The 14297-nt window shown below is 56.0% G+C and overlaps 1 protein-coding gene across 15 annotated transcripts in view; it reads left to right on the top strand.

The window, feature by feature from the left end:
* The window catches only part of MAPK8IP3 (mitogen-activated protein kinase 8 interacting protein 3), a 46146-nt gene that overhangs the window by 469 nt on the left and 31380 nt on the right, over window positions 1-14297 (top strand). For all 15 annotated transcript variants that reach the window (XM_045072179.1, XM_045072165.1, XM_045072172.1 and 12 more), the window contains exon 2: window positions 12545-12665. In XM_045072179.1, coding sequence (XP_044928114.1) covers window positions 12545-12665 — 121 coding nt within the window. The remainder of the gene's footprint in view (window positions 1-12544; window positions 12666-14297) is intronic.

The raw sequence follows: 14297 nt of genomic DNA, 5'->3' as shown, positions 1-14297 counted from the left end.
GAGACCCTCCCCGCCCCGCCCCGCCCCGCCCTGCCCCGCCCCGGCGGCCGCGCCCGGGGGCCTCGGAGCCCCCCACCGTTCCTCGCTGCTCCGGGCCCGGACCCCCCGACCGCCACCTCCCCACCCACTGCACCCGGAGCTCCCAGCCGGCGCCCCCACAACGCTGCTCCGGCCCCGGAGCTCCCCCCACCGCTCCACCCCGGAGATCCCGGCCTGCCCCTCCCTGCTCCACCCCGAGCCCCCGACCGTCCCCCCACTCCACCCGGAGCTTTCGGCCGCCCCCCCCCCGCGCCCGCTCCACTCCGGAGCCCCCAATTGCCCCCCACAACGCTGCTTCGGCGCCGGAGGCACACCCCCTCCCCCGCTCCACCTCGGAGCCCCGGTTCGTCCCCCCACGCTGCTGGGGCGAGGGAGCCCTCGGCCGCCTCGCATCCCACCCCCCACCCCTCCCCCCCCCCACCCAAGCCTTTGGCGGCACAGGAGCTTCAGCGGCCGGGAACCTCCGACCAGGCCTCCCTTCCTCCCGCATACCCACCTCTCATTCCAGACGTCTGTTCTTCTCGTGCGCGCGCGCGCGTGTGTGTGTTTGCAAACCAGCTTCCTTAGATAGACTCCCATTACTGTGTTTGGTGGCCGCAGTCCTAAATCTAGCTAGAGAAAGGATATGTGATCTTCTTAGGGTTCTGCAGCTGGAAGCAGTCTGTGGTCACAAAATCTTTCCCTTGTCCCCGGTTCAGTGTTTCCGAGGAATGTGACATGGATGAGTTTGGTGATTGATGTAAACACCTAAGGAGAGAGCCACCATTGGGTTGCTACCCCAGCACCAGGGGAGATGTCTTTGCCTTGTCGTCCCCTCAGTTGGGAAGGTTGTTAGCTTATGTGGGAAAGGCTGAGAAATTCTGCTGTGGCTTCTGAGAAATTACAAATGGAATTTGGAAATATTTATGGTGTTCCAGGAAGTCTCTGCAACCTGGAAATCACTTCTTCATGAACAGTCCGAAGAACCATGCCTTGTATGAAACCAGTTTGCCTTTTCACCATGAAATACTTAACCTCCCGGTGTGTGCCGGAACCAAGGATGCAGGGCACGTGGGCTCGCATCCCTGCTCTGCCCCTCTGACCTTGTCCACATTACCTGCCTGCTCCGGATTTTGATTTTCATCAAATGAATCAATTGCCCTGGGTGATCTCTAGGCTTCTCTGACCTTCTGTTATTCTAGGCATTAGGTGACAGTCTCTAGTTTATGAATACAGAGTTTCTTATTAAATGAGCCACGTTTCTTTTCAATTAATTAGGCTTAACACATTTTTGACTTTAGTATTGAAATAGAAAATTGCTTCCATATCGGGCCTTTTTCTTGAATCAGAGTGGTTTGGTGAAAAGCATATTTATGAAAATTCCATGTCTTCCGTCATTCCTGCTTCTGGTGGTTACTTTGCTTTGGGATCTCATCCGTCTGTCAAGAGGCTGTTTATTGATTGGGGTGTCAAGCTGTGAACTAGTTTAAAGTTCTCAACTTAAGGGGACATAAGAGCTCATAAGATGGTAGGGTTCAGAGTGGCCTTGGCGTTTAGGAAGGAAGTGGACCTGAGACGTTGGGGGTGGGGAGGGGCTGGACCAGGGTCACATGACCTGGAAGAGCCATAGCGCACCCAGTCTACCTTGGCTCCGGGCCCAGGCTCTTTTTTCTGTATCATGCTGTTGTGGGAGATCAGAGAGCTGCACCCCCAGAACACTGGCTTGCTGGGGATTCCCCTTGCCCGGCCGTGGGCAAGGCTGGGGCTGCCTCCCCGGTACTGGGCAGTGCCCTCCACTTCTCTGACTCCTCTCCGCAGCCACGTAATATCTAACTGATGATGTTTTGAGTAAGTTTGTTTTCTTCTTTCAAACCTCTGTGGTCAGCATCGTCGATGAGAAGACACTGAAGGTGGCAGTCAGGATGGACAGCCTTAAGGCTGTGCGTCTTAACCATCTAGCCCAGAGATGAGCTCAGCATGCGTGAGGCCTCTGCTCTGCCCCGCGCAGCTCAAGTTAAGCTGTGAGTGACTGTGCTGCTTCTGGCCTCCCGCTCGCACTCCCCCGGACTCAGAGCCAGAGGGTGTATGTGTGGTTGGCAGGGCACGGTCATTGAGGCCGAGACCCAGCCTTGCCCGGGTGCGAGGAGGAGCTGCACCAAGCTTGCTGAGCAGAGAGCCAGGAAGCAAGCAAATGCTTGGCTAGCCAGCACAGGGCTGCGGCTAGAGGCTACCAGGATGGCCTTGCAGAGACCTCGGGCGATGGTACAGCTGAGGAAGAGGGCCAGATACTGTCACCATTTTGGCACTGTGTCCAACAGACAGTCATTTCCAGTTCTGTGGAAAAGCCCACTTCTTTTTCGAGGCAGGGAATTGAGAGCACAGATGTGCGTCTGATAACACAGAAGCTGGAACGCCCCAGGCCGGGGCTCTTGGTGCAGAGTAGCTGCGGCGTGCCTGGCCGCTCTGGTCCAGAAGGCCTCACCGGAGCCGGCTATCCCAAGCCGCCCGCAGCCTTACAAGCAGGCGCAGCCTGCAGGTTTGGTTGAAAAAGCCTTGAGCAGAGCACAAACCCCTGTCCTGCACTTACTGCCCATGATGGCAGCCACAAGAGATGGCGAGTGAGGTCTGGGTCTGGGGTGGCTCATTAGACGGGAGCCGTGGTAGCTGGAGAGTGGGTTCCTGGGAGCGGGGCCGAGGCCACAGACGCAGGCTTGAGCACCAGCCCTGCCCTCGGGAGCTGCACCGTGGACCGGTCTGCCCTTCTCTGGTTGCAGTGGCCACCTCCGTAGAGCAAGGGGGTTGCCAGCAGTGAAGCTGCTGTCATAGCAAGGGCCAAGTCCCGTCGCTGGCTGTTGTTTTCCTGAAGAACTGTGGAGAGACAGGCTTAATTGGGCCGGGGAGAGCCCCTGGATGGACTTGTAGGTGGCAAGCGCCGGCGTCTGGGTCTCTGGCTGTGTGGGCTTTGCCCTTGTAACTGACATGATGAGTCCTGCTGGCCTGCAGAGCTGCCTTCGAAAATTTCTACACAGACCTTAAAAATGCTGACTCTTATCTGATTTCTGACCATTGGGAAAGGTCGGCAGTAGGCAGTAGAGTGGGAGGACCAGAGCGAGGAGATGCCCACCCAGTGTGACCCTGTGGGAGAAATAGGCGGAGGGCTCCCCAGGCGGCAAAGAGCCTTCTTCCTTGCAGACAGTCAGGCACATAGCACGTAGGAGGAAGAATCGTGTTTGAGAGACAAGGTATGAGTTCGGCAGCCGTCGTTGCATCAGACTCATACCAGCCCAAAAGAAACTACTAGTGATAGCCCAGACTCCTACAGGACAGTGCAGTGTACGGGGCCTCAGCATGTTCCTACGTAAGGAAGGTGCCCAGTGGGAGCAGTCTTACCCCAGACTGTTTGCTTCTGGTTACATAAAAGTAATTTATTATTACTGTTTTTAAAGATTTTATTTATCTGATAGATCACAAGTAGGCAGAGAGGCAGGCAGAGAGAGAGGAGGAAGCAGGCTCCCCATTGAGCAGAGAGCCCGATGCAGAACTCGATCCCAGGACCCTGGGATCATGACCTGAGCCGAAGGCAGAGGCTTTAACCCCCTGAGCCACCCAGGCACCCCTACATAAAAGTAATTTAGTTCGAGGGAGAACTTTCAGATAAGGTTAAGCTGGAGGAAAAGCCCTAATGCTCCTCTGTAGAGACGGCCGGTCTGCCTTTTCTCATCAGCGAATGGATACCCCGAAGCAGAGGTTTTCTTCCGGTTTCCCGCATTACGGTAGCAGATTCACCACTGCTAGCCCAAGTCCTGGGATTTCTCTTCTTGCCACGTTGTAATATTACAAGCAGTTTTCAAAATTTTTTTTCCTTTTAGACAAGGCCATTAAGGCTAAGCGGCCGGTGCTGCCTTTACCAATCATCTTTAAAGGTCAGCCATGGTATCTGCGCCAAGTCTCCAGGAGAACATCCACATCTCCCTTAAAAATGGAAACAAAGAGGGGCCCCTGGGTGGCTCAGTGGGTTAAAGCCTCTGCCTTTGGCTCAGGTCATGATCCCAGGGTCCCAGGATCAAGCCCCGCATCGGGCTCCCTGCTCAGCGGGAAGCCTGCTTCTCCCTCTTCCACTCGCCCTGCGTATGTTCCTGCTCTTTCTGTCTCTCTCTCTTTGTCAAATAAATAAATAATCTTAAAAAAAAAAAAGGTGGAGGTAAAGAGAGGTGCTTCCGAGCCAGAGCAGACATGTGTGGGAGGGCACACAGCCCCAGACCCTGCCTTTCCCCCCACCGGGCTGAAACTTTCCGAGCCTGCTGGCCACAGCTAGAAAACAGTGACCAAAGACTGCTATGAGTTAGTTCTTCCCAAACACGGTCTTCTAAATTACAGTTACTGTCTGGATCTTGTGGGGTTTTTTATTTTATTATCCCCATTTCTTTTTAAGTATTCATTTGAGAGTGAGAGAGAAAGCACAAGTGGGGCATAGAGAGAGAGGGGGAAGCCAGGCTCCCTGCCGAAAAGGGAGCCTGTTGCGGGGCTCAATCCCAGGACCCTGAGGTCATGACCTGAGCTGGAGGCAGAGGCTTAATCCACTGAGCCACCTGGTCATCCCTATTTTATTATTATTTTTTTAAGATTCTATGTTTTGAGAGAAAGAGAAGGATCTGAGGGAGAGGGAGAGGGACTCTCAAGCAGACTGTGTCTTGAGTGTGGAGCCCAGCTGGGGGCTGTGTCCCAGGACCCTGAGACCATGACCTGAGCCAAAACCAAGAGTTGGATGCTTAACCAGCTGCACCACCGAGGTGCCCCGTGGTGTTTTTTTAATTAAAAAAAAAAAGGTTTTTTTTGTTTGTTTGTTTGTTTGTTTGTTTTTTGTTTTTTGACCCCCAACATGGGGGTCATACTCACGACCCTGAGACCAAGAGTTGCACACCCCTCCTGAGCCAGCCACGTGTCCCACTGGGTTTTTTGTTTTTAATCTTTATTTATTTATTTAAGATTTTATTTATTTGACAGGGAGAGAAACAGTGAGAGAGGGAACACAAGCAGGGAGAGTGGGAGAGGGAGAAGCAGGCGTCCCGCTGAGCTGGGAGCCCAATGTGGGGCTGGATCCCAGGACCCCTGGGATCATGACCTGAGCTGAAGGCAGACGCTTAATGATGGAGCCACTCAGGCGACCTTGGGTTTTTTATTTTTAAGTTTTCTAAAACTTCCTGTTCTAGAATCATTTCTAGAAGTTGCCGAAATAACGCCCTGCTCCCAGACTCCCAAATGGGAACATTTTTCTGCATTGCTCTCCATCCCTCCCTTTCATTCCGCCATGATCCCCGGGGTCCTGCTGAGGCCCATCTCTTGCAGACTGGGTCCTCGCTTTCTGCTTTTTGTGGGACCTGAATGATGGTGACATCACGGGCTGCTTATTTTGCAGGACGGCCCTTAGTTTGGCAGGAAGTCCCCGGGAGCGATGGTGCCCCTGAGTGTCTGAAACCCTTGCTGTGTGCAGGACGGGGTCCCTCTCTGCAGGGCGGCCTGTGAGCAGCAGATAACCGGGGCACCGCCAGCAGCTGGGCCAGCGTGCCTTTCCGGGCACATGATTCCTGTGATCTAGGAGGAGTCAGGACATCAGCTCCCATGGTCTACCACTCACCAAGTCCCCACCGTTCTTTCCACCTGAGTTCTGGATTCACATTCCTTTCTCACCTCCTTTGGCACCAACCCAGTTCCAGTCGGCACCGTCACACTGGCCTCCTAGCTGCTCTCCTTGTCCCAATGCTTCCTCAGCCAGAGGGAACTTTTGCCAAGGGGCATCCCATCTCCCGCTCCCCCGTGTCCTCATTTGCCAGGGCAGTCTGGGTGCAGGCTCAGTGGCAGGCTTTGGGGACTGGGTCTGGGGGCAGGTGCCCAGCGGGGAGGTGCTGGCAGAGATGCTGCTAGACATCCCTGTGCCGATGAGGTGGGACGTGGGGTGTGCCTGACAGGTGGGGCCGTGCTGCCCTGGGGAGATGGAGGGTGAGGCTCCCATCGTGCCTGAACCCTGCCAGGCCCACCTTCCTCTGGGGCCTGCTCCGTGCGCCACTGCTCTTGTCCCGCCATCCCCCCACTTGCAGTTTCAGTTCCTGGGCACCCTTGCTTCCCGGAGTCTGGCACGAGGACAGGGTGGAGTGCATCTGGGTACTGGGTGCCGGGTGCTTGGATGCGTTCGGGCCCGGCTAGAGGGATGGGTCCCTGTGCCTCGCACCCCAGCCTCCTCCAGCTGCCTCCTGGCTGATCGGGGCGGGGGGGCACTGCCCTTTTAGCACATTCTGCCCCCAGGCTGGTTCTTGTCCCCCTGACGGCACACCTCAAAGCAGGGCTGGCCACCTGTGCCCATGCAGATGAGGAGAGAGGTGGCTTTCCTCTGCCTCTGTGTACGTCACACCCAGATGTCTGTCTGGCTCCCGAAGGGCACAGGCTCTGTGCGTGAGTCCGTAGAGCAGTGGTCTGTTCAACACAACCTTCTGTGAGGATGGAAACTTCTAGTTTGTGCTCTCTGGTTTAGTAGCTGACGACCGCCCCGGGCCACTGACACTTCACATCTGGCTCATGCAGCCAAGGAAGCGAGTTCTTATTTTACACCATTTTCCTGAATTGAAACTTAAGACTAGGGCGGGCGCCGTCAGCTCCCGGGGCAGGCAGCAGGCAACAGAGGGCGATGCTATTCCGTGAGCACCTTCCAGAAAGAGGAGAGCTCCCAAAGCAGTAGGTTTGGATACAGGAGACCAGAGGGGAGAAGATAGAGTGAGACAAACAGCGACAAAACGGGAGTGCCGGCTATTCAGGACAGAACAGGGAGGTGACGAAATTCTCGAAAGGCTGTGGAGGATGTGGTGAGAAGTCCCCAGAGCCTAGAAAGGCTGGTGTCACAGCCCTCGGCGAAATCTTTGACCTGGGCTGCATCTTCTTAATGGCTTTTCCTTCTTTCTAGCAAATTTACTGAGGTGAACGCACTGAGCTATACAAGTTTGGGCAGTTTGGTGAATCTCGACATGTCTACACCCAGAGACCCGCCCTAGTGGCCGCCATCCCTGAAGTGTCCCCTGCCCCTCGGTGAGCTCTCCGTGCTCCCCCGCCCCCACTGGTCTGCTCTCCGAGGCCGTGGAGTTCTGCGCATTCTCCAGAACTGTAAATAGAATCGTGCAGGTGTTTTCTCTTTCTCTGTCTGGCTTCTTTCAGCCAGCACGATGACATGGAGATTCTCCTTGTTGTTAAAGATTTTATTTATTTGAGAGAGCACAAGCAGGGGAGCAGCAGGCAGAGGCAGAGGGAGAAGCAGGCTCCCTGCTGAGCAAGGAGCCCAATGTGGGACTTAATCCCAAGACCCTGGGATCATGACGTGAGCCGAAGGCAGCCACTAAACCAACTGAGCCAGCCAGGCGCCCTGACGTTGAGATTCTTACGGGTCATAGCAAGTGTCGTGCTTATCCCTCCCCGAAGCACTGAGCCCTGTGCTCGTGTGGCCTCTGTCCCTCTCCTGTGGGTGGAGCGGGAGGTGTGCTTCTCCCAGCCCGGCTCTGGTGCGGCTGTGCATGGGGGTTCCCAGAAAGAGAAAGCCAGGAGAGGTCCAGAGCAGTGGGTGGCCGGCGATAGGACCAGCCAGTCCCAAGCAAGCACTGAGTCACCAGGGTGGGAGAGTCTCACCCCAGGGCAGTGAGCTCTCGGCGCCCACGTACTCATCCCCTGTCATGCACAGGGGAGTTGGGGAAGGCCAGGTTAAGCGAGGGACGGGTCCTTTTCCCAGGGGACCACACCTCACGCCATGGGGTTTGAGTGGCAAAAGTTGGCACATTTCGACTCTGACTGTCCTCAGCGACGGTGTGAAGTGACGCCTCCCACCCCCAGACACTTGGCCGGCTCTCTGGGTGCCGTGTCCTTTCGTGGGCTCTTCTCCTCTGGCCTCCCCACACCTGCTTCTCACCCTGTGGAAGCCCGTAGGTGCTTGCTTACACCCGGGGCCCGGGGCCCGGGGCCCGTGTCACATCTGCAGTGTTCATTTCCGGCCAGCAAGACCCCGTGTCTATGGAAAGGCCAAGGCCAGCGCCCTGGACCTGGTGCTGTTAAACCAAGCAGAAGCCACGTGGACGAGCTAAAGGAGCCGGGGCTCGCTGCAGAGGACGCTCCAGAGAGCACGGGTCCTGGGCTGCGGCCTGCGGGCTCTGAGTCTTCCCTACTTCCTTCCCTCCTGTCCTGTGTTACCAACCTCATCATGTGTTTATGTGTCCTATGCCTGTGTTTTATACGGCCTGTAGCTTAACATATAAAACATCTATTAATTCTTAGTGTGTAAACATATCCGTGACATTTTTTTGGAGAGACACACACACACAGATACTCTTGTGTCTGTCTTGCCAACCCTTGGAAATCCGTGTGAATTAAACCAGTGCCGTTCATTGGGAGCCGGAAGAGTATTTAGAAATACATCGAGAAAGGGACCCATGTGTGTACTGTTATTTAGACGTGAGAATTAGGTGTTTCGTATCCAGAGGCTGAGACACGTTTCCCTTCGTTGGAGGAGAACTAGTCCTTGCCCTTCGGGCCGCTCCAAAGATTGGTCGTAAGAGTGAGTGTAAACATCTGTGGGTTACCGTGTGCCGCGTGATGTGCTGAGTCGACCTGGGCGGACAGACGATAACTCCAAGTTCAAACCCGGAGTACGAACAGCGAGCGCGTGAGCACGTGTGCCGAGCTCTTGCGTTCCTGCAGGTGTGCCTTCTGGAGACTGCAAACGGAGATGCTGCCGTGTGTGGGGGGGTTTCTGATGCAGGAGACTTATGTGTGATCCGGTACCCTGCGGGCCTGCTCGACCCAGATGCTCCCAGCCCGATTTTTGTTCTCCCCAGTCCCAGTCCTGTTTTCTTACAGTGAGATCCTACTTGACAAATTTTGGGAAGACTTTCTTTATAGACTTGACTTAGTCTCCTCCCACCACCCTTGTCCCCACCACTGAAAAGCCTTAATTCTCCCAAATCTAAAGTAAACGAGGGCACCTGGGTGGCTCAGTTGGTTAAGCAACTGCTTTCAGCTCAGGTCACAGTCCCGGAGTCCCAGGATTGAGTCCCGCATCGGGCTCCCAGCTCCATGGGGAGTCTGCTTCTCCCTCTGACCTTCTCGCCTCTCATGCTCTCTCTCACATAAATAAATAAAATCTTAAAAAAAAAAAAAAAAAGTAAACGATGTGCAGATAAAAACACCCTCTGCCTTTCTGAAGTCATCCACTGCATTTTGTGGCTCACGGTGACCCGGGTGGGACCCTGCTGCCAGCGGTCCCCTGTGTGGGGAGGGGAGCTGGGCTCTCCCGCCCGCCCTCTTTGCTCCTGAGCTAACTGCCAGCGCAGTCGGAGCAGGGTTGGTTGCCGAGAGAACCTGTACCTCTTCCCAAGGCCGGCCCTGAGCACACCCTCCTGAGAAACAAAGACCCAGCATCTGCGCGGTCTTGGGTGGGCCCTGCTCCTTCCCGGTACTTACTCCCTGTAGCAGCCGATGAAGTTTGCCTTGACTCTTTCATCTCAGTTAAATGGCTGGCTTATGGGTTTTTTTAAACTGGAAACACTTGAATGACATTGAAATCATTTCTTCACGAGAGAAAGAAGGATTTCTTGGAAGGTGTAGAATGCCACGTTGTGTCAGTGACGTTTTCACAGACTCGGGGGCCTTGAGGCTCCCCCCGATCAGTTCTGTCCGGTAGGATGCCCGCGTCTGGGAGACCGGGGACGGAGGCTCCCTGCTGCACTCGCTGTGGTCCAGAAGCCAGTGGTCTCACCTCGCTCAGGCGCCTCTGGGAGCCGCGCAGGTCCAGGGCCGGGGTCCTTGAGTCACTTGTGGGTTTCTTGGGGCTCTCTGTTTACCTGGGGAGCTGCTCCCACCGGAGCACCCATGCCCCTTTGCACAGGGGTGCTGAGAGGATGGAAGGGGACCGGTTCTGAAGGACTGAGCCGTCCCTGCCCCATCCGGCCATCCCTTTGGCACTGGGGTCCTATGTGTCCTGAGAACCATGAACGTTGACCTGCTGTGGGCTCTGTCTCCCTGCCACCTGCTGTTCCCCTGTCTTTGGCCTTGTGGATGCCCACGTATGCAGCTTCACGTAGCTGCTTTCTCTCTTGGGTGATGTCTCCGTATTTCCTAATGCGGAAAGCCTTGAAATATCAAAGTCAGAGGATTTGTGCCTGTGACCTGGTTTGGGGCTTGCTTCATCGGGACTCTAGGCACGTCAGTGGTTTGAGGGCATGACAAAGCATTCTGGCCCTGTCACCGAGGTTGGATTTAATGATCGGCTACCAGGATAGATTTAAAGAAGTCTGTCTTGGCCTTCGTAAGAATCTGGAAGTGGGCTTTCTGACACCGTCTGTAATTCGGAAATCTCTCAGCTGATTTCCACATCTTAAGTGCAGGTGATGCGGGAGAAAACGCAGACAGGACAGGACGCTGTCCCTAAATTGACTCTCTTTGTGTGACACCACAGGGGCGCAGCCTGCAGGTGGCGCCCTTGCCCGAGGCCCAAGAGCCTGTGCTTCTGGGCAAAGTGCTTACGCAAAAATAAACACATGAGTGACCCTGGAGGGCTCGCGAGTTAATCTGGAAGGAAAAGCAGATGGGAATAACGAAGAAAATGCGGAAAATGGGACTTGAAAGCTTGACTACGTGTCCGATGTTAAGGGTTAATGGAACAGTCCACATTCAGAGAAACCTGTGGCCTGGCTTACAGAGAGACCGAAGTCTATGTTAGGGTCGAGCCCGTGAGGAAGGTCGCAGTTCGGAGCCGCGAGGAAAGGGGAAATGACAAAGCACACTCGTGCAGTACACCCGCACCTGCGTCCAGGGGGGCCCTGCTACGTGTGAGACGGGAGCAGCGGAGGTCCTCACAGATCACCAGGAACAGCAGGAACTTGGTGGCAGGCAGGGTGTTTGACAAGAACATAGTGAGCTGTTGGGGACCAGTACATATTGAAGTCACTGGCGACTTGACACTCAGGACAGTTACGTTTGTCCAGGTTCCACCTGTCAGGTGGCCTGTCCTGCCCCGGTCTAAGGGAGAGCTGGGAGGCCCCCCTGGAGGGGCTGTTGGCCATGCACGGGCCCAGGGCTGTGGCTCCTGTCACAGGAAGCCATCAGGCATTTCCGCAGGCTGTGACCCCGATAATGGATGTGTTGGAGCAGGTTGGAAGCCTCACAGGAGGAAATTGCTGGAATGAGCTCTGCTCTGCACCCTGACGACAGTGGACGGGGAGAGTATGTTTCTTGAGGTAGAGAGACGCTCCCGTTTAGGCTCCTGGAAATAACGGGTCCCAAATGTGTGTACGAGAGATCACGCACGTGTGCTGTGCGTGCACACACACAGACATGTGCACACACGCATGCACATCTGGAAGGAGATCACCCCATTTTAACCGACTCTGGATGGTACAGTTACAGTTTTTCAAAAACATTCTCCCTTGTACTTCAGACTCTCACCTGGGGCTCCCAGATGCACAGGCTGCCCATCGTCTGCTTCTTTTAAGTAACAGGAGCAGAGATTCCCCAAATGAAAGCCTACCTGTGTCAGTCAGTTAAGAACTGTTGCTGCTGCTTGGGACACTGGTTGTGTCCGCGTGAGTGAGAACCGCGTGCCCGTGCTCCGTGCACAGCTGCGCTGTCTGTGTGGGCCTTCCTGGCCATGGGGTGGCCGTACTTCCCTTGGCTACAGCGGGGAGGTGCCCGGTGCGGGCTCCCCCACACCCCGCCCCCTCCAGCTCTCCACCCCACAAAACTGAGGTGCCAGCAGCTCATCCTGAGTGCCAGCATCTGCGCGAGGACCCCACTCCCACCCCGGTGGCCCTGGGCCAGCCCATTCCTCCCCTCCGCATCCACACCTGGCTTCCAGTGCTAAGCCAGGAGCCCTCCCAGGATCTCTCCGGAGTCGTCTTTTTGTTGTTGCTTTTTTGCAAAGTGCTTTCCTTTCACTTGGTTTGATGATAATTTTGCTCAGACATTTACTGGGTGAGGGAAGGATTCCAAAGACCCAGCCCCATTGTGGGTCCTTCCGGTAGCGGCAGCTTCCAGAGCCGAGCAGGAACTGACTGTACCGATGAGGAGCAGAGTGGCTGTGACCTCACGCCGTTCAGTGTCTGGGAGACTGATGTTACTGTGTCGGGAAAGGACCAGTGACCTGCTATGTGGGGCCTGCTGAGGGGAGGAAAATGCGGGGTCCCTCCTTCAAAGATTATCAAGGCTTTCAAGAAGGCAACCGTAGATCACTAAAGGGAGCATGAGCCTTTCTATAATCGGGGCCCAGTGTGAATCTCTGGGTAGCTGGCTAGAAGGTTCTAGAGTTACTAACTCTCGGGAAACTCATCTGGCCCCTGCTTCTGGACGGGGCATGTCAGGGTTTGGTGCTGAGGGTGGCAGGTGGTGTGACGCCAGGAGCCCATGACCATGGTTCCCGGAAGCCCGCGACCCTTTCATGACGCGCTGCCATCACCTGGCGTCCCACCTTGGTGATGCCCGCTCTCTCTCCTCCCGTGCACAGAAGTTCATTGAGTTTGAAGATGCCCTGGAGCAGGAGAAGAAGGAGCTGCAGACCCAGGTGGAGCACTACGAGTTCCAGACACGCCAGCTGGAGCTGAAGGCCAAGAACTACGCGGACCAGAGTAAGCAGGTGGTGGGGGCCGCATCGGACCATGTCGTTCCCTGCCTGGTCCCGGCTCGGGAGGGGTGGGGGAGGGAGAGAGAGAGAAGCCAGCAGCCGTGTTTTCACCGGGATTCCCTCAACCACGCGTTTATGCCTGTGCCCTGCCAGGTGTGTCTGTAGCTGGCCTCCGATCCCGGGTGGAAATACATAAATAAATAAGGCCCCTTTGATGACAGCGCATTTTCCGTGAGAGTTGAAGCCTGGGCTACACCGCGCCAGGCCCTCCGTAGAGACCCCCGTCGTGGCGCGGCTCCTGTCTGTCCACCACCGGTGGGGACGCCGCTTCTGGACAGTTCGTTCGCTGCCACCGTGGTGGCGCTTTGGGGCAGGGGCACGTAGCTGGCGGGGCCCGCAGGAGCACTCTGTCCCTCACAAGAAGAGGCAAGGAAAGTGATTCGGGTGATGTTGATTCTAAGAACTATTAATTCCGTTTTCACGAGTCTTGTTTAAATTTTGTGGCCAAAGTTTCCATGAACTCTCAGTGGAAGTTTCCATGACAGGAGCTAATGTGCTGCTTTCCCTGGTGACCCCAGATGGCGGGTCCCTTCATCTCTCCACCTGGGGGAAAAGGATCTGATGTGCCGGGTCTGTCCCTCTCCCAGACCAAGACTCGAGGGCCCATGGCTAAGGCCAGCGCCCCACGGCTGGGTCAGAGACTCCCAGACAGCCACGGGCCCAGCAGCCCCTGTACGCCTACAGACACTCTGGTATTTGCAAAATGAAAGCAAACCAAACCGCCCGTTTTAGGCATACGGAGAGAAATGCTTTCTGTGATCACACAGAGCCCTAGAGTACTATGCAGATATGAAACCTTTCTGGCTCTTCTTAGAAGGAAAACAATGCAAACTCCAAATTATTGGTTGAAGTTCTTCATTCCGTGGCAGCAAGACCGAGAGCCGGAGGAGGGGAGAGCAAATGTGTGGCTCCTTCTGCCAGGTGGCAGCCTGCACACCTGCCCAGCAGAGAAGGCCAGGAGGAAGGGCCTGCTGCACACACGGGCTGCCCCTCCCAAGGCAGGAGCAGAGGCTGGGGGGGTCAGTCCACCCCTGGGGTACAGGCAACGCCCTGCAGTCAGCCTGCACCGGCCATCAGCTCGCTCCACGAGCCTCGTGATCCTCAGACCCCCACTTCCTGCAATGCCTTCGCTGCTCCCGAGAGTGTGGCCCCCAGAGAGCTGCACAGAGATGCCGACTTGGAGGCCCCTGCTGTGGGGTGGGGGAGCACGGCCTCTGCGGACACTGCAGAACAGGAGAGCATCTGGACCAAAGCCAGATGTGGACTGGTGTCACCTGTTAGATCTCAGGAGGAAGGGTGGGTGGGAGGCGGGTGAGCCCGGTGGGACCACACCTGTGAGTCCCTTGACGGTCATAGGTCCTGCCTCACTCTGCACTTGCTGGGGCCATGGGGACACAGTTGAAGTTCGAACAAGGGCCCAAGGACGGAAGGCGTCCGAGGGTGGTACGTTCACCCGGTGATGGGAGGCAGGGAACAGGAGGCCCGACGGGCCTGCTGACTGGTCAGGTGACCGACCCGTTGCGGGTGGAGCACATGCAGGGCCTACGGGGGCTCCTGGGCGCCACCCCTGCTGGCC

Source organism: Mustela putorius, unplaced genomic scaffold (genome assembly GCF_011764305.1).
Source record: "Mustela putorius furo isolate JIRA1106 unplaced genomic scaffold, ASM1176430v1.1 tig00004007_pilon_pilon_pilon, whole genome shotgun sequence".
In the NCBI taxonomy this organism is placed as follows: Eukaryota; Metazoa; Chordata; class Mammalia; order Carnivora; family Mustelidae; genus Mustela; species Mustela putorius.
Note: the sequence above shows the minus strand (reverse complement) of the source record. Positions and strands in the feature narration are given on the sequence as shown.